The sequence below is a fragment of the Podarcis cretensis genome, assembly GCF_951804945.1.
Source record: "Podarcis cretensis genome assembly, chromosome: 8".
NCBI classification, from domain to species: domain Eukaryota; kingdom Metazoa; phylum Chordata; class Lepidosauria; order Squamata; family Lacertidae; genus Podarcis; species Podarcis cretensis.
Window position 1 is genome coordinate 27,550,680 of NC_137177.1, and position 18,931 is coordinate 27,569,610.

Sequence of the window (18,931 nt, forward strand, 5' to 3'; positions counted from 1 at the left end):
AGCTCGCCCGAGGCCGCGCGAAGCCTCTCCTGGGCTGAGGCGCCCTGCCCTGGCCCGCCTCTCCTTCCGCCCCTGGAGGTGGGCTCCTCGCCGTGTAGTGCTGCTCCCGCCCGGAGGAGGCTGCCGTGGGTGCCGAGGCCCCGCCTCCTCGCCCTCTTCCTCCTCCTTCCCCGTGTCCTTGTCTCGGCGCTGGCTTGGCTGGAAGAGACGGCGGGAGAGCAGCAGAGCGCGAGCTCAGCGCGCGCCGGGGAAGGAGGAGCCGGGCCGGGCGGAGCTGCCGCGCTGCAGTACACGAGGAGCCGGAACACGCACCGCTTCCTCCTCCTTCCCAGCTTCCACCGGCGGGTCCTCTGCCCCGCCGCAGCCGCCCGGCCTGCCTGCCCGCCCGCCGGCCGGCTTCCCCACGCCAGAGGTTCCTCCTCGCCCTCCGCCGGCGGCTGCACTCCCTCTCACGCTCCCGGCTGCCTCCTTGTCCAGGTCCCTGCTTGCAGCTGCCGCCGCCGCCGCCGCCGCCCTCTTCCTTCTCCTGCCTCTCGCCTGGGCATCTGGTCCCGTTTTCCCCTCGGGCGGGGGGCTCTTGCTGTCGGCCGCTGCCTGCTCCCTCCTCGCTCTCAGACCTTGCCTCTCTTTCCTAGAGGGCACCCCAGGCGCAGGAGCAAGATTTTTGGGACTCTTCCCCTCCGCCCCGAAAAGCCGCAGGCTCTTTCTCTACCCCACCCTCGTCCATCCGAAGGCAGCCGAAAGAAAGCGCCCCCTGACCTTATTATGAGAGCTTTACTACATCAGTCTCCGTTTAGGTTTTCCACCTGGACACGGGATCCTTCGGGGGCCTCGTTTTATTTCTCGGGCTCCCGCTTCCTCCTCTTCCTCCTCCAATGAAGCATCTCCCTGGAAGCTGTGTCCTCTGACATTTCCCCCCTTCCTTCAAAGAAGCCACGGCGGCCGCCTGCTAAGGCCCGCAGCTCCTCCTGGGTGCGTTTCGTTTTATCTTTTTCGTTTGGAGTGGGAGACATCCGGAGGCCCAATGGGGGCGAGGTTCCCGGGGGCTCCTTGCTCTTGCCGGGCTTTGCCCTTCCTGTTCTGCGCAGCGGCCCTCCTGGGGCTGCTGCCGGGCAGCACCAGCAGCGCGAACCCCGGGGTCACTCAGCAAGTTTACTCCCCGGAGCTGAAAGCTGCGGTCGAGAGCATCACCACTGCTCCGCCGGTGTCCCTAGACAGCCACCCTGAGTCCAAGCACCCCAAGAACACTTCAGCTCCCGGAAAACACACGCACCAGAAGGCCTTTCCTGTCCTGGGCATCGACTACAAGCATGTAAGGATCCCCTTCGAGATTGCGCTATGGATCCTGCTGGCCTGCCTCATGAAACTGGGTATGTAATGTGTCTGGCTGGTTGGTGTGTGTTTGTGTGTGATGATGGGTCTGCATTTTGTATTTTTTGCAGAACCGGTACTGCCAGGTGCAGTGGTGGACCTACATTTTGGAGGCCTTGAAGCTTCAACTGTTATGAGGCCCCCAGCGACAGGGTCTGTTTACTTTCTTCAGTGCGGTTGTTTACAACATCTGTTCTGCTGACTCTCAAACTTTGGGATTGTTGAAATATATACAACAACAACAAATTAATCAATTCGAGTCATGCTTTTAATGCAATGTGGGAATCAGGGGCCCTGAAGCTTAAGCTTCATTAGTTTCATAGTAGATCTGCCCTGGCCAGGTGATTTTAGATTTTCAATTTAAGATCTTACTGGGTGGGTGGGTGTGGACTTCTCTTCCTAGGTGGCAACGTGTCTTGCTTCATTCACTGCAGAAGGTGGTAGGTCAGTCTTGCTGGGCTTGGGGATCCTCCTGCTCATTCTTCTGAGTGGGACCCATGACTTCTTCCCCCAAGGCTTGCCCTGATGGATACCACTGATCTGAAGCATTGCAGGGCTGCATTTCCCTGAAATTGCTACTCCCTTGATACTGTTGAGGCCATCCTGAGACACTTATGTGACTTAACCAGAGGCCAGGCAGAATGCTTAGTTGTTTGTGGAGTGGTGTACTTCTCTTGTAATGCTCTTTATGTACATGACACATGATCACATGTGGTGCTTGCTTAGGAGCAAAGCGTCTGATACTCTGCAGGGTCACGTCTGCATACTAAAGAAGGGAAGTTCCCATGTTCTCCTTCAGGATAGAACTCCCTTGTGGTATGTGCTATGTATTATCTGGCCCATTGTAGTCACATGCAATATAAGCAGTGTTAGAAACTCATATATATAAGCTGGGCGCCAAATGGCTCCTTAAACCGGGGTTATAATCACCAAAACGGAATGGCTTGTTGCCATTTTGGGGCCAGACAGCTCAAATGTCACATTTTTCCATTTGACTTTTTGGTTCCTGAAATTTGTTCTGACTGTGCAGATAAAATATCACAGAATTCTACAGAATGTGTTTTTAAATGTGTAAAAGCAGGGAAGATCCAAGGATCCCCCAGGCATGCACCTCCAGATGGTGGAGATGTCAGGTGTCTGGGCTTATTCACTTAGTCTCTAGTGCAAAATGTACCTGGTACCTGGCAAATTTCAAATGCCAGGTACTGGGGTTTCAGGGAACAGCCATTCCAAAGGGTTTGAATGGTTAACTTTACTGTGGAAGGTCCGTAGCTCAGTGTTGGAACCTTCTGCATTCAAAGCTCTAAGAGATCCCTTGGCATCTCCAGGTAGGGCTGGGAGGAATTCCCTGTCTGAAACTCTGTGGAGCTGCTGCCGGTCAGTGTAGATGTTTTTCGGCTAGATGGACCAATGATCTTATTTTGCATACGGTAGCTTTCTTGTATTCCTATGTTGCATTGAAGCCAGTAACAATGATTGTGTTCGTGGTAGATCCAAGTCCCTGAAGACAATCTGTGGACAAAGGTGAAGTTGCTCAAATATTGGAAGTGGATTTGTAGGCCATCTGGTCCATCCCCTCTGCTTGATGCTCGACAGTGCTCTTGGAAACTCCAGGCGAAAGAGATCATACGCAAAGACAGCTTTCCGTTACGCCTTCCTTCTTTTTTCTTCTGAAGCCAAGGCTGACCTTCCTAGAGTCAGGGACTAACTTAGCATCCTAAATGGATGCAGCAAAGGATTTTTTCCACAATTGTGCAGCCCTGCCCCCATTTATAGAAGCAGTAGGGAGTATTTTTCTGCCTGAGGGCTACATTCTCTTCTGGGCAACTTTCTGGGGGCCTCATGCCAGTGACCATAAGGGCCAAACAGAGAGGTGTGGATCTTTGCATTTTGCCCCCTGTCCCAAGCCTCCCCATCCCACACGTGTGGCCCAATTTACATGTAACACTTTGCTGCAGTTAATAGCTTTTCAGGGTCAAGAGGTTTGCTAGTGCACGATGCCTGATCGCTCCTGCTTAGCTTGTTCCCTGGCATAAGCAGCAAGCCTCAAAGCCTCGTCTCATTATATGCAAACCAGGATCACGGTTTGTGTCTCCTGGCTGAACTGATCAGCAGGCCAAGGACAAATTATTGTGGTTTGTTCCCAGGTTCAGACCTAATGAGAAGCTAACACTCCATGGCTTGTTGCTCATGCTCACACCTTGGGAGGAGTGAAGTGGGAGTGATCATGCTGCTTGATCCCAATAAGCCATTAACTATGACTTATCTCTGCATGTGAAAGAGGCGTGTATCACAGGCTCTAAAGCTGCCTTCTGAATAGAGGTCACACCTCTATGCTTCATCCCAGACTGTAGCAGAGATTACCTCTGTTTCACTGAGGAAGTGAAAGGAAAAGGGATGGAGAGATGTGCTTGCTTTCATGATCTGTTCCTTTGTGCTATTATCTGCCCCCTTGTTAATGTTAAAAACTTGCATGAAGAACTAGGGTCATGGAGTTGCATGTTTGCCTCTTGGGAAATTGGGTACCAGTGACAGGACTGGCTCTCTTAACATAGCCTGGGATCTCATACAGCCGAATGCCTTGATTTAGGTTAGGTTGTTCGATGATAAAATGTAAGTACTGAAAAGGAGACAGGTGCTTTTGGCTGAGAGGTATGCAGTGCACAAAGTACCTGCAGGTGAAAAGTTGAGTAGTGATGATTGTGTTGCTTCCCCTGACCTAGCACATGAGAAGAGCCCTGCTGGATCAGGCCAGAGGCTCATCTGGTCCAGCATTCTGTTCTCATCCTGACCAGCTAGATGCATATAGGAAGCCTGCAAAGCAGTGCCCTTTCCTTTATGTAAAGAAGCCAAGCTTTATGCCAGCAGACAAGACAGTGCAAACCCTGCAACAAGATAAGAGGAGGACTTGGTCCAGACACTCTTAGGCCCCAGAGATGTGGCAAGGATCAAACCAACTTAGGAGAAGGGCTGCAAGGCTCCTTAAATGCAGCTCAGGGACAAGGCCAGGGATCTGAGTTCCAGGATCAGGACCTGCAAATGGAGACTGCATAGGGAAGCTGTCTACAGTTGGCCCTGCCTACCCATCAGTTTTAAACAGAAGCAGGGAAAGTCCAGCTAACGTGTGCACATTGCCTGCCCCACTGTGAACTCCTGGCCTGATGTGGGGAACTCCTGTCTCTTGGAAGGACCTGGGTCTGCTCCTGTCCCTTCCTCTTTCCTCCTCCCCTGAGAGCTCCATCTGTGATGTGCAGCTCTCTCCCCACTCATCTGGTGGAGAAGTGGCCTCTCCGGCATTGGATGGCCCTGTCTTCTCATCTTGAGCCAAGGAAGGAGGAGCCCTGTGTGGCTTTCAGAGGGAGAGTCTCAAAGTCGGGGGCTTGAGCAGGAGGGCTCTGATCCATGGCCTCTTCTTCCTTCCTCCTCCTCCTCTTCAGAGTCCTCTGGATGGGCCAGGACATCTCCCTACTTGTGCTCCCCAACAAGTAGGTGGCTTCCTTTGGGTATGCTGTTTCCTGCACATGACTTATAGAACATTTCCCCTGCAGTTTTTTCATTAATGCATATTGTCAGGCAGGTAATGCACAAGGAAATGGAAGCACAATGCAGAAGCTTGTGGAGGACGGAAGGACGAGGTGGGAATGCTGGTCAAGCAAGTACCCATGTGCAAGCCTATGTGGATGTGGCTGGCCACTTCCTGTGTTTTGTGGATGGTGTAATACTCAAGTTCTAAATGACTGGACTTTATGCTTACAGGAAGCAAAGACAGTGCAAGGAGAAAGCTGCCAGGAAGTCTGAATCTGCATGAAGATACATATGCTAGATGAGGAATGAGGAACCTGCTGACCTCCAGATGTTGCTGGACTTCAATTCCCATCATCCTCAGACAGCATGCTCCATGCTCCAGGATGACGGGAGTTTTCATCTCGCAACATCTGGAAACCATCAGGTTTCCCATCTTTGCTCTTTAAGAATTGTTTGTTACTTTTGAACTATTTGCTACACTTTCATACACTATTTTAATGGAAATAGGTTCTACTTAAGAATCTGTCTTCACTCTTCAGCCATAAAATTATTATTATTATTATTATTATTATTATTAAATTTCTATACCACTCTTCATCTGAGGATCACAGGACGGTTTAGAATATATAAACAAAAAATACATAAACATAAATACATAACATAGTAACAAACAAAACAATTTCCCCCTACACAGTTTAAAAGGCCATATATTGTTTAATTAGTCAAAGGTCTGGGAGAAGAAGGATGTTTCTTCCTGGTGCTTAAATGCAAGTATTCCATGGAAATTCATATTAAATTGGAATGCCACAAATGTGAAAAATGTGTCAGCAGAAGTTACATCATTGGGTGGAAATCCCAGCCTCATTTCCTACAAGTATTGAACACTCCCTTCTCACTGCGATATGGTATGTTGTTAGCAGCTTAGAGTCCTGTAATATAATGAATGCACAAATCTCAAGGCATTAGAGAGGGCAGTACAACCCGTAGCCCTATAGATGTTGTTGAACTCCAACTCCCAACAGCTTTAGCCAGGGTGGCCAAGGGTTGGGGGTGATAGGAGTTGTAGTTCAGAAGCATCTGGAGGGCCACAGGCTCCTTTAAATGCTTCAGGATCACAATACCTCAAGGACTACCTCTTCTTTTTTTGAACTGACCCGGATCTTGCAATTGTTACCTGAGGCCCTTCTTCGTGTGCCTCCTCTGCAAGAGGTCCGGAGGGTGGCAACATGAGAATGGGCCTTTTCTGTGGTGGCTCCCAGTTTGTGAAAAGCTGTCCCAAGGGAAGCTCACCTGGCACCTTCCTTACATATCTTTAGGTGTCAGGCAAAACCTTTTCTTTTTCACCAGACTTTGGGCTGATTAACATTCTATGTTCTTTTAAATGTGTTTGTGGGAGGGCAGTTATTGGTTTGTTTTGTTTTGTATTTTGTGTTCTCATTTTGTATTGTTATGTTGTGAACTGCCCTGTGACTTGGATGAAGGGCAGCATACAAATTTAATTAATGATAATGTTAATACTACAAATAACTGACAGTTTTCATCTTTATTTGCAAGCAGTTAAAAGCTAAAAGCGCCCTTCTCTACTAAACAGCTAGCTTTGCAGAAAACCATCCTGCGTACATGTTTCTACAGAGGGATTACAGATCAGTATGACAAATGAGGATCCTTACTAAGGGAGACAGCCAAGTATGCCTTCAGCAGGCCAGTGGTCAGGGCCGATGGGAATTTATTTATTTATTACATTGATATCTATGTCAACCCACAACTTAACATTGCCCTTCCTGCCAAAGGAGACCAGGAGCACCCAATACTTGTAGTGTAGAACATGTGCAGAGCACTAGGTAGGGCAGGGCTGGCAGAGTAGATCTAGCCAGTGGACCAGTTCCTGCCCCACCCAGTCCCCACAGGACATCATCTTTCTTTTGCAATAGTATATTGTCCCCGGAATGTGTGGTTTTTTTCATCCAGAGGCTTTTCCATGACTTTGGAAGCATCACTTCTGACTTCATGCAACCTTCTCTAATTCATGGAGTTGTTTTGATTCACGGTATCTCATCCATTGCCTTCCCTACCCCCTTTTCCTTACATGCATGTTTCAGAGAGTGAACCTTCAGGCAAGTCTCTGTTCCTTTCTGTTACTCTATGTTTCATATCAGCCTTCCCCAAGCTGGTGCCCTCCAGGTGCTGTTGGACTCTCTCAACTCACATCGGGCCCCAGCCAGCTCGGTCAGTAGTCAGGGCTGATGAGAATTGTACTCCTTAACATTTTCTAGAGGGCACCAGGTTGGGGAAGGCTGTTTTATACTGTAGGTGCTGAAAAAGAATAAAACAGCTGCCTTAAATTTTACAAAAAGTGCTTAAAGGGCCATACTTATTCATTTCATTTATATCTGGCTGTTCCTCTAAGGAGATCAAGGCTATGTACGTGGCTCTTTCTCCCCTTTCCATTTCATCCTCACAGCAACCCTGAGAGGTAGGCCAGTCTCCCTCAACCAAACTTAACATCATTCAGTGAGAGCTCCATGACTGACCAGGGGCCTGAACTTGGTTCTCTCCAGTTAGCCTGACATGCTTTCCACTGTACCATAGTGGCTCTACGTGGCAGGTGCAGAACGTGGTCAGAAATATCTTGTAATACGTTGCCTTTGTTCATACTGACGCAACTTAAGATACTTTAGGAGGGCACATCTGTACCTGACACCAGGCCTCTTTCCTTGGGGGAGTCCCTGCGCTGTTGAAGCCTGCCCTAGAGCAAGGATGGGGAATTTGTGGCCTTCCTAATTTTGGTTGAAAAAGCGCAAAGTTTGAATTCTCCCATCAGTCTGGGTGGTTGGTTCATTTTAAAATATGGACTGGACCAAGTTCTTCTCCTTCCCTAATGCAGACACCTCTCTAATAGCTGCTTCTGTTCCAGCCAGTTTCCAGACATCTAATGTAAGGTCAGACCAACATGGGCAGGATAATTACCCAGGAGTGTTTTGCAACCTTAGCCCATAACACTCGATTGCAGTGTTGAGCCTAACAATTTAGTTCTGAAATCTGTGTGTCTCCCAGATAAGTGTGGCTTGCTTAAATTGGTTGCTGGACTGATGCACCTCCACTTTTAATGATGTGGGAGAAGAAAGGGGGCTTGAGCTACATTTTCCAGCACATCCACCTCTTTGTCTAATGATCTGGGTGTTTAATTGGCACCACTCCTGCATCTCATTGTAGTACCGAGACAGACAATTGCAGATGAGATGGAAATAACAGGATACTTGTCTGCCTCTGTGGTTCTGTCTTGTGCTGCTTGCCATGCACTTTTATCTGATTGTCTGCCCCACCTGTTGCTCTTGTAGGGGGCTCGTGTGTTAATGTACCAAGCAAACTTGTTTGCTTACATGATGGGGCATTGGTAAGGCAAGAATTATGCTCACTAAGCTTTCTTCTTTTTAAAAGCATGCTGCTGTTCCAAATCCTGAGGGTGTGTAATGATTCTTAAAATGAAAACCTGACGGTATGTGGGCATGCTTTAGAAAGCATGGCAGGGTAGCCAACACACTGTCCCTGGATGTTATTGGGCTACAACCCCCATCAGCCTCAGCCAGCCTAAACAAAATGCTCAGTGCTGTTGGGAGTTGTAGGCTGCCCCTGAAGTATGACAGCACTCTGTGTCCAAACTAGATGTGTTGTTCCAAAATGCATTCATTCCAATTGCTTTGCTCTGTAGCGACCTAAACGGTCTTCTAGGCTGCAGCTTTTCCTGCAGCCTCCTGCCAAAAGTGTTATAATAAAGGGGTACAGTCTGTTCTGTACAATGACTTTTTTTTGTTACCCTTCGTTCCTATTTAGCACTCTGATTATGTATTATCCCCAGGTGAAAAATGGATGTATCGTTAAATCATGGAAAAATTTGTACCTCTTTATTGGGGGAAAGTAATACACCGTCCCTGTTTCCAGCCATCGCTTGGCCCCTCATTAATTTATTTGGCTGACTGTCCTCTCTTTAAGACTAAAATTGCACCTGTGTTGCCATTAATGTAGAGAACTATTAACTATATGTTCTAAAACCAGTTACCTAGTGATCCTGGAACCTGGCTATATCCTGATCCAGACTAAAACTCCTCCCCCCCCCCTCTTTTCAGTCTGCTCTCTGGCAACATTTGTGCAAATTCTGCATTACCTAGTCTTTTTTATTTTAAACATAAAAAAATGAATGGAAAACCCCATTAGAAATACATGCTAAATACATGCCAGTTTGGTGCTTGCGGATGTTGGTGCAACAGGGTCAAAGGGGCACAGCCCCACCTTCCTGCCATCTTACTTAAAACCAGTTAGCTTCCTCTTCCTTAGCCTCAGTGTAGAACTCTGCAGGGAAGAGGATCAGAACAAAATTATAATTGGTTCTGATTCTGTCTGTCATTGGCTTTGACCCCACCTGCTGTTAGTCTCCCTGCCTTCCATCCCACCAGCCTCAGTGGGCACCAGCAGCCACTGCCTGGTGCCCTCCCATATGTTTTGGACTACAAATCCCATCACCCCTAGCACAACCTGTGACATCTGGCACAGTACAAGTTCTTCATCCCTGGTTGTGGGTTCCAGCTAAAATTGTGGTTGATCTTTTGTGAGCTAGGCCAAGCATCCTTCTTCTGGAGACAGATTTAATTATCACCGGGTTCTGGATCTGTGATGACAGTCGCAAGGCACAAGCCATCTGTTCCTTGACATTTTGTCAAAAGTCCAAGTATCAGGCACAAAGGATCTTGGGTGATGAATGTTCATGACTGGTGTTGGATCTTCTGTCAAGCGTCTTTATATACTTCTGGCTGAGTGGGATACCCTCACCATCACCTTGTCAAAATATTTTGTTCCCTTTTAGTTGTGCTTTGCCTGCTCCCTATGTAAACCCTGGATCGTGCCCCAGAGATCTTTAGCAGTGCAGAAGGATTCCTGAGGAAAAAAATCCAATGTGGAAATAATTCTTTGGAGATGGCAAGCTGGAGAAGTGTGACTTTTTAAGGCTGGGGTGGCAACCCATTTCCAACCTGAGGGCCGCTTTTTCTTCTAGGGGCCACATGCCAGTGCTGTGGGTGCAGCAATAAGTCAAAGGGGGCAGAGCAATGAATGTAAATGTATGGAGAATGTAGTTTGTTGATGGTGCTGAGTGCTTTCCCCCTCACAGACCTACAGTTCCAGAGCAGTTTAGCAGTCAATCCTCCTTTGCAGGGAACACTGGAAATTGTAGATCTGTGAAACAAACAGCCATCTCCTAACAACTCTCAGCACCCTTAACGGACTACAGTTCCCATAATTCTTTGCAGGGGAAAGCCATGGCTGTTAAAAGTGGTGTGACACTGCTTTAAATATATACTGGAGGTGGAGGCCTTGGCCTCGCACTCCCATCCCCAACCTTTGAAGTGAAGCTAGACTTTGGCTTGGCCAGGTTAGGGCTGCCAGGACCCTTCAAACCCAAATTCCTAGTCAATAGACTTTTTAAAAGGAAAGAAAGGCCCTGTCTACTAACAAGGATACTTTATACTTTTAGGTACTTAAGACCTGACTTGTCTCAAAGGCCTTTGTCTGAGTGCATTTTCTTTTTCACCGTGCATGTGTGTGTTATGTTAATGTGCAATCTATTAAATGGCTGCTTTTGGTATTTACCTGAGTTTCATGGCTTGCTCTGCCATGACTGCACCTTAGGGGCATAGCCATGCTGGCTGGGGCTGATGGGAGTTGTAGTCCAAAACTTCTGGAAGGCCCCTGGCCGGTGAAGGCTGGCGTAGATGCCCTTAACATTTTATTACTGTAAACTGTGAGGTGTCTTTAACATAATGCAGCCTCTGGGTACACTTTCTTCCACTCCTGACTTTCTCTTCCTCCGCCCCCCTCTGCTAAGCTGTGTGTGATGTAAGATCAGCAGCTGATGCAGCTCTTCTTCTTAGCTGGGACTGCTGTAATAACTGAGTCATTGCAGAGGGTGCCCCCCCCCGCCGGTTTTCTGTTTGCAACCCTTGGGTTTTGCAATCTGTCTAGGTCAGGACTGGCTGATTGGGTTGGTGTGCAGCCACCGGCTTCATTGACCTGGCTCTTAATTGCCACCTAACTCCAACCAGTGCTTTGGGGACAGGGCGGGGGAGAAAGTACCTCTATAATTTAGGCAAGCAAGGTTGGCTGCCAAACGATCTTGGCTTTAAGCCTTTTCATATTAATTATGATGATTGAAAAAGCGAACTGCTTGCAGATTGTGTGCACTTGGACAGTCTAACCGCTGTGTGATGGGTTGAGCCATGTGCTATCAAGGAGCTTATTAGATATACCTCATCCACGACAAGCCTCACATGGGTCCGTTTACACAATGTGCTATTTTTGTAACGTGGGATGGTTGCGTTGCAGAAATGTCATCTGCTCTGTTGGGCGGCTTCCTGCAATGACATCCTGGCTTTTCTACTGCAACGTTTGCTCTCTTGAGATATACTCTCAACAGAATTGAACCCCTGAGTAACGTTCACCCTGGAAGTAAACCTTCATCTTTTACCTCCCCAAATACTCTTGGTCATCTTATGATTCTTAACCAATGAACACCATTGATTTTTGTTTCCAGCCCTCTTAGTGTTCTCTGCTGCTGCTTCTCCTGAATTTTCTTAACAACCGTAGCTCAGTATAACATATATTTCCACTAGGCATGTAAATTACCCCTCGCCTCTGGGGAGCTAGAATTTCCTTCCAAGTGACCAGGGAGGGGGAGTTCCTATAATCTGGAAGAGTAGTTCAGCTTTTCATTGCTTCCTCCCTCCCACTTTCAGACCTCTGGTGTATAAAAAATGGCTAACGTAGGTGTGTGTTGGGAGGCAGGATAGTGTAAATGCATGTGGGCTAGTAACACATTTGTGTGTGGGAACTACTGTAATATGCAAAGGTAACCAGATAATGTCTTTCGTGGACTGGATCCAGTGGGTGCTCTGCTGCACATGGAATGTCTGTTTTACACCTCACAGCAGAGCATTGTGCAAGAAAATGGAAGTAAATTCAAAGATGAGAATCTGCCTTTACAACCTCTGGCACAGTTAAAAGCTGGAGAACTGCTGGACTAGAACACCCCTGCCTTTTACAGCCCTTTGTTGAACTCCTAAGCATTTGCAGAATAGCACTAGTGGTTATTTCCCTTCCCATCATAATTCTTTGCATCCAGTCCTGTACTGCAATTTAATGTTGTTAACTGCTATTTTATGATGATGAAAATAATAATACTATAAAAATAACTCATATGCACAACTTCAGGTCCTTCAGTTTTCCAGTTTTATACAAAGGAGAGTAAGCCTGCAACTTGCACACATTTAACTTGTGCACATTCAGCTTTGCTGAAATAAAAAAGGGGCCAGAGTTCTTGTGAAAATGACTTGGGCAAGGTCCACCTGCCATTGAACCCAACGTGTTTTGACTGTACGTGTTTTTAGCTTTAGGTGTGATCCCTGGAACAAAACCGCTGCTTAAGTCATGGGTTTACTGTATAGCAAAGGCATAGACGAGTGGGACAGAGTCCATTACGTCACCTCATATAATGGAAGGATCCCTCCATTTTTGTTGATGCTTAAAAATTGTTGTCAGTGGTTTCTCCCCCTAGAGTCGCAAGACTTTGAATCCAAAGCACTGAGAGCTAATTTTTTTAAGAGTTAACCGCAGCATACAACTGATACACTCCTTTCCCAGCAATTTCTAAACTAAAATTTTCTTAAATACCCTCTAAAATCTCTGAAATGAGGTTTGTTTGTTTGTTTTTAATCTTGTGAACTGCCCTGAGATCTTTGAATGAAGGACGGTAAACAAATTTAATATAAATAAATAAATAATAAAGATATTTGGCCCAAAATATGTTAGTTGCTCAGGCAGAACTATGTATTAAATGGCGTTCTGTGCAAGTTCCCCCTGACTTAAATAAATAAAAAACCAAAAACAACAACTTGAGACTGCATTGGAAACAGAGGAAAAGTGACTGGGGAAGGGAGTTTTAGTTGTGCCCTTGTGGAATTTTCCTTTCAAAATTGCCCCGACCTTAAGGTGGCTCCAAGTATGTCCCTACTCTCAGGAGTAGAGGAAAGGAAAAGCTTTCTGGAGGTGATTTTGAGAGGAAAAATGACCAGGTGCTAAGTGCCCCCCCCTTCAACTCTCCTCCCCCTGCTTCTGATTTTACACCCACAAGTAACTGCTTTCTGCTTTAAAAACAAAACACTGAACTTTCCATGGTATTCTTTTTTTAAAAACAACAACAACAATATTTACCTGCCCATAACATGTAGTTTGGCTCTTAATGCCCAGATTAAGCATTTCTGCATTCCATATGAGCATGAGATGAAGGCTAACTTTCGGTTTAAGGACGTACAGCACTGACAAAATAGTAGGTGTCATACTAAGTCATTTGTTCTGACAGTGCAATGCTTCAGGCTTTTCCAACAGGACTCCTCCCTCTTTCCCCTGTGCCCTCCCTAAAACTGTTCTGGGGTTCCCCCGCCAGCCCTCCAGAGCAGATGTGGAGAGGCCATGTTCAAGGGAAGGAGCAGGGAGTTGCCTTGCGCAATATAAATCCTTGCGCTGATGGAACATGTTAGTTGGGTGATGCCCCAGTACTATCAAAGTAACCAGAGGCACTCTTTCCTTGGCATACACATGCAAAATAAACGATAGCATCAGAGTCTTGGGGGCATGCAGTGATTCCCACACTGCTCTGGGTGTTGGCATTGTGTGTATGAATAGCACGGCTGCTGGAATGACTGATCATGGCGCTCTTTCCCACCAAATCACTGTGCTTCTTTCTGGACGGTGCTGATTGGGTTGGCAAACTGCTGGATCCATGTGCACCTCTCCCATGTGGTGAACTACTCAAGCCTGTATGGTGACCATATCGGTGACAGCCTTCTCAGTGAAGTACCTTCAGCCCCTGGGCTGACTCCGGCTACCCAGACTGGTACCCAGACTGGCCATCGGCTCCTTCTCTGCAGGATGGAGAATAAAGGGGCTTGTGCCTTGCTTGAGCAACAAGGCCTTCCTTGGTTAATCTGTGGTCCAGCTCTCTCTGGGGTGCCACCAGACAAAAAGCTCCATCTGCTCCAGCACCTGCTTTCAAACAGGCCAGTCACATACCCTTGGGGGAACCCACAAGCTTGGTGTGAAGACGATAACTGTTTCTAGCCAGGACAAGTGCTGTAGAGTTGCATGCTAGATATATAGCCATGACTGGCTGTCAAAGATAAATTTGTTTAATTCCCCTTTCAAGCCATCTGAGTAAGGAGCCATCTTGTGGCAGCGAGTTCTGTAAGTTAATTATGCTTGAGGTGGGTAGGGCTGGAGCACTGAATTAAATTTATATTTATAATAAAACGTCCTTTCTTAGTGTGAAATCACATGTATTGATAGCATTTCAGTGTCTTAAAATGCAGGCATGTTTCCTTTTCTCTCTGGAATAGAGAGAAGCTCACCCTAATAAAATACTGAGTGAGGGAGCCGGAACCCATTTTTAGATCATAATTACCGTCTCAAGTGTGGTAATATCTCATGGAGTGGCTTAATAATAATACTTTGTATATGAGACTTAAGCAGCCTAACTGCACATGATTACACCCTTATGAGATTTTGAAGGCTCTCAATATGCTGTGCTTCATGAATACCACAGACTGATTCAAAGTTGGGTATGCTTTAATAATTAGTATAACGGCTTGCTCAGATGTTCCTCTTGAGGTTAGACAGTGCCGGAGTGAGAGAGAGTTTTGCCACACTGGAGGTTTATGTCAGTGATGTCACTTGTTCAAAGGCATTAATTTTTTTGAAGCCAAATTTAAGTCAGAAAACCAAGAGGAGATAATTAAGCTGCTTCATCCCTGTTTACACTAACCGTGGTTAGCTTTGCCTCAGAATCTTAACAGTTAATGTGAGGGTCAAAAGGTGGTTTGCAAACCTTGCTCTTTTTGGGGGGCAGGCAAATTTTTAATTATTATTGAACTTTTACAGATGCACAAAATACTGCTGTGGAATAGATGCTTCATAATACGAATGCACCCTCCTTACTGAACTATGAAAAAGACATACTCGATCAGCCAGATTCCCCCTAAATCAGTATGAGAGCCAGGCAGATGTCCCTGTGGGCAATGCAGACCCTGGCTAGAGTTAACCATGGTTAAAGTGACCAGTTGTAGAGATGTAAAGCCATAACCATGGCTGGCTATGAAGAGGGAATGGAGTGTGTAAGCCACCCTCTGGTGAAACTGCCGCTCTAACCATGGTTGGGAGGTCAGGAATGCTACATCCACAATCATAATTTAAAAAGCAATATGTTGTTGTTTAGTCATTTAGTTGTGTCCAACTCTTCGTGACCCCATGGACCAGAGCACGCCAGGCACTCCTGTTTTCCACTGCCTCCCGCAGTTTGGACAAACTCATGCTGGTAGCTTCGAGAACACTGTCCAACCATCTCGTCCTTTGTCGTCCACTTCTCCTTGTGCCCTCCATCTTTCCCAACATCAGGGACTTTTCCAGGGAGTCTTCTCTTCTCATGAGGTGGCCAAAGTATTGGAGCCTCAGCTTCAGGATCTGTCCTTCCAGTGAGCACTCAGGGCTGATTTCCTTAAGAATGGATAGGTTTGATCTTCTTGCAGTCCATGGGACTGCAATATATTCCCCAACAAATCAAACTGTGCCTACTTTGAGTCTCCGCCTCAACCCACCCACCCCAAACGTCTCTGTTCCTCCAGCCATCAGCAATGCTTGTCTCCTTACCTGGCTGTATTCCAAACGAAACATTATCATTCCAGCCCCACCTAGTTATGTGGGATGGTTTGAAGGTAGTAGCTACCAACGGTGATGCTGAGTTTAACAAAAATAACAACAAGAAAACTTCTCCTTCCAGCTATTGCACAAGCATCCTTGATAGCTTCAGGTGTTCATTGGCAGTAAGCAGGTTATATAACAGACACTCATGTCTTCACTTGATTCAGGAGTGTCCCCATTGCAATATAATATGAGAATCCAGCATCGTCATATATTTTAGAGGCATCAACAGTTATTAAAAGAAAGCAAATTGAATGTCTCAATGGGAAACCTTAAATTTATGGGCTGTGTCAAGACCTTGACACTAATGAATGAAGAATTGGAAAGAACAGAGAACATTATGTTGTTCAGTAAAAAACAACAGGTATTTGAAGGATTTGAACTGGAGAGATCAAGATGGATTGGTTTGCCCTGGATCCTGATTAATTTTTAGGAATATTATGTGAGAAGGTTTAGAAAATTATCTAGATAACCTCTGTTGACTTTTCCCAATGTATTTAGAGATATGAAAGCGAGAGCAGGAAGGGCCTTGAAACCACCCATCAACAGTTAGCGCAGGGGATCAGTTCCTGGGTATCATTCACTTGATCATAGTCTTTCCTACTATGATGAGATGGATTATATTTCTATTTAAATGACAGCAATTGTTTCTATATTTTGCATCTACAAATTGACATATACAATTTTAATGCAAGGGAAGCTCCCCCCCCCCCCTTTTGAGGGTGTGTAAGGGGGACGGGGGCATTCATAGCTATCCTACTGTTATGAAAAGAAAATGATGCCAGGGCAAGGCCAAAGAGATAAAACCAAAGAGAATGTATGCCTCAATTCTTTCACTTTCTGGAACCTGATTTATTGGCAACCAGCTGGTTAAAGTTTACCACCGCGGAAAAAGTTTTGTGCATGTTTTCCTCATCTGACTTCTTCATGAATGGCTTGAATGCGCCAAGGGAAGAAACTTCTTTAAAAAAGAAATGTAAATAGGAATGAATTGCAGGAGCCAGCCTTGTAAACACTTTTTATTCTTTTGATCCCCAAGGCTTAATTTGCCCAAATCAAAACTGACAATTCCCATCAGAACCAAGCAGTGAGCAGATACATACTTAGCAAGGTGCCAGACCTTTGCATTGTAAATACTGTAGCTGGGAAAGAGATTTCTTCCCTCTCTTGTTTATTGTAGACAGAAGGCCGTTATAACATTGGCTCTAAATCCAAAAACAAAATGCAAAAGTGCAGCAAGATAATCTCATATGTTTGCTATTGAACAAATAATAACGTTGAATAAGGTAATGGGAATGGTTCCCTATAGTTAAAAAGGTAAAGGGACCCCTGACCATTAGGTCCAGTCGTGGCTGACTCTGGGGTTGCGGCGCTCATCTCGCTTTATTGGCTGAGGGAGCTGGCATACAGCTTCTGGGTCATGTGGCCAGCATGACTAAGCCGCTTCTGGCAAACCAGGGCAGCACACGGAAATGCTGTTTACCTTCCCGTCGGAGCAGTACCTATTTATCTACTTGCACTTTGACGTGCTTTTGAACTGCTAGGTTGGTAGGAGCAGGGACCGAGCAACGGGAGCACATCCCGTTGCGGGGATTCGAACCGCCGACCTTCTAATTGGCAAGCCCTAGGCTCTGTGGTTTAACCCACAGCGCCACCCGCATCCCTTCCCTATAGTTGGTGGCTTTAAAAAATCAAATTCTATGCAACAAGTTAAATTTTCCAGGGTAAATTTGCAAAATAATGTATTTTGCATAAGTATCCTGCAAAGGGGAAGGACTAAAAAGGTAAAGGACTCTGGGGTTGTGGCGCTCATCTCGCTTTACTGTCTTAGGGAGCCTACGTTTGTCTGCAGATAGTTTTTCTGAGTCACGTGGCCAGCATGACTAAGCCCCTTCTGGCGAAATCAGAGCAGTGCACAGAAACACCGTTTACCTTCCCACCAGAGCGGTACCTGTCTATCAATTTGCACTTTTTTTGGCGTACTTTCGAACTGCTAGGTTGGCAGAAGCTGGGACTGAGCAACAGGAGGTCACCCCGTCACGTTGATTTGAACCACTGACCTTCCGATCAGCAAGTCCTAGGCTCAGTGGTTCAGACCACAGCGCCACCCGTGTCCCATGGGAAGGACTAGACCATGTGAAAAATGAACATAATATTTTCAGCTTTGTATTCTGGTTATAAAAAAGCGCACCTAGGCATTCTGTCGTTGCACCCATAACCTAGGTTTAAGGTGCTATTTAGCTCCTAGGTTTCATATCTCAGTTTCTAACACTGCATACACATGTGTCCAAGCAGTGAGCATCTGAATTGTGTGGAAACTGCCTGGCAGAAGGGCTGTTTGTGAAACCTGAACTCGCTATCTAAACCTTACTATGGATAAAAGAGAGGTTGCAGGTTTAGTATATCAGTTATATTTATCAGATTTTATACCACCTTTCAATATATGATTATGGGTAGCCTAAAAAAAGTTTAAAAAATAGAGTAAAAATGCAATAAGCGAGAAGCAAAATGATAAAAACATGATAAAAATGATTATAACAAAAGATGCCACACTGAATAATTCTACATCCTTTCTTGGGGGCTAAGCTAAGTGCTCTTTTATATCAGAGTCATCATTCAATTTATCAGCAATATTTAAATAATGTCAAGATGATTGATTTGCCCTTCAGTGAAATAGGAAGGCTTTATCTACTCAGTGGCTTGGATGTACAGTAATAGATAGCGAAGCCTTCCCCCCACCCGACTGCTCTGCTATAAGCTGTTTATCTTGTGCTACCTTGTCAAATCTCTGCTTCTTCATAATATAACACACGTGTACCAGCATCTTTGCAGAGATGTTTAGCCGAAGAGAGACACCAAATGAAGTTCTCCAACAAGCATTTTGTGAGCCTTTTTGTCTAAGCAACTGAATGACTGCTGGGTTGGCCCACAGACGCTTGGTACCAAACCATATCATTGCGCCAAGCCAATAAGGACTACAAACTTCTTAATAGTTTCCATGTGCAAACAGGGAACCAGCTTCAGTAGCATCAGTCTCCCTTTCGGAGTGAATTTCTCCATTTTACTTCCTGGTATTTAGATAAAGGTTTTGGATTTGATGCTCTGGTAACACGCAAACATGCTTCTCAGACTCTGGCTTCAAGCCCTGTATTTATTTATTTAGTGACATTTAATATTTGGGTCAACTCCCAGGTTGGCTCAGAAATTAAGAATAAAACAAGATGCAACCATGGACAACACA

The 18,931-nt window shown here is 45.9% G+C and overlaps 1 protein-coding gene across 1 annotated transcript in view; it reads left to right on the plus strand.

Moving 5' to 3' along the window:
* Positions 1 to 1,024: 1,024 nt before the first annotated feature.
* The window catches only part of SLC9A1 (solute carrier family 9 member A1), a gene marked incomplete at its 5' end in the record, with an annotated part of 69,975 nt that continues 52,068 nt past the window's right edge, over positions 1,025 to 18,931 (plus strand). The window contains one exon of the mRNA XM_079985973.1: positions 1,025 to 1,370. Coding sequence (XP_079842099.1) covers positions 1,025 to 1,370 — 346 coding nt within the window. The remainder of the gene's footprint in view (positions 1,371 to 18,931) is intronic.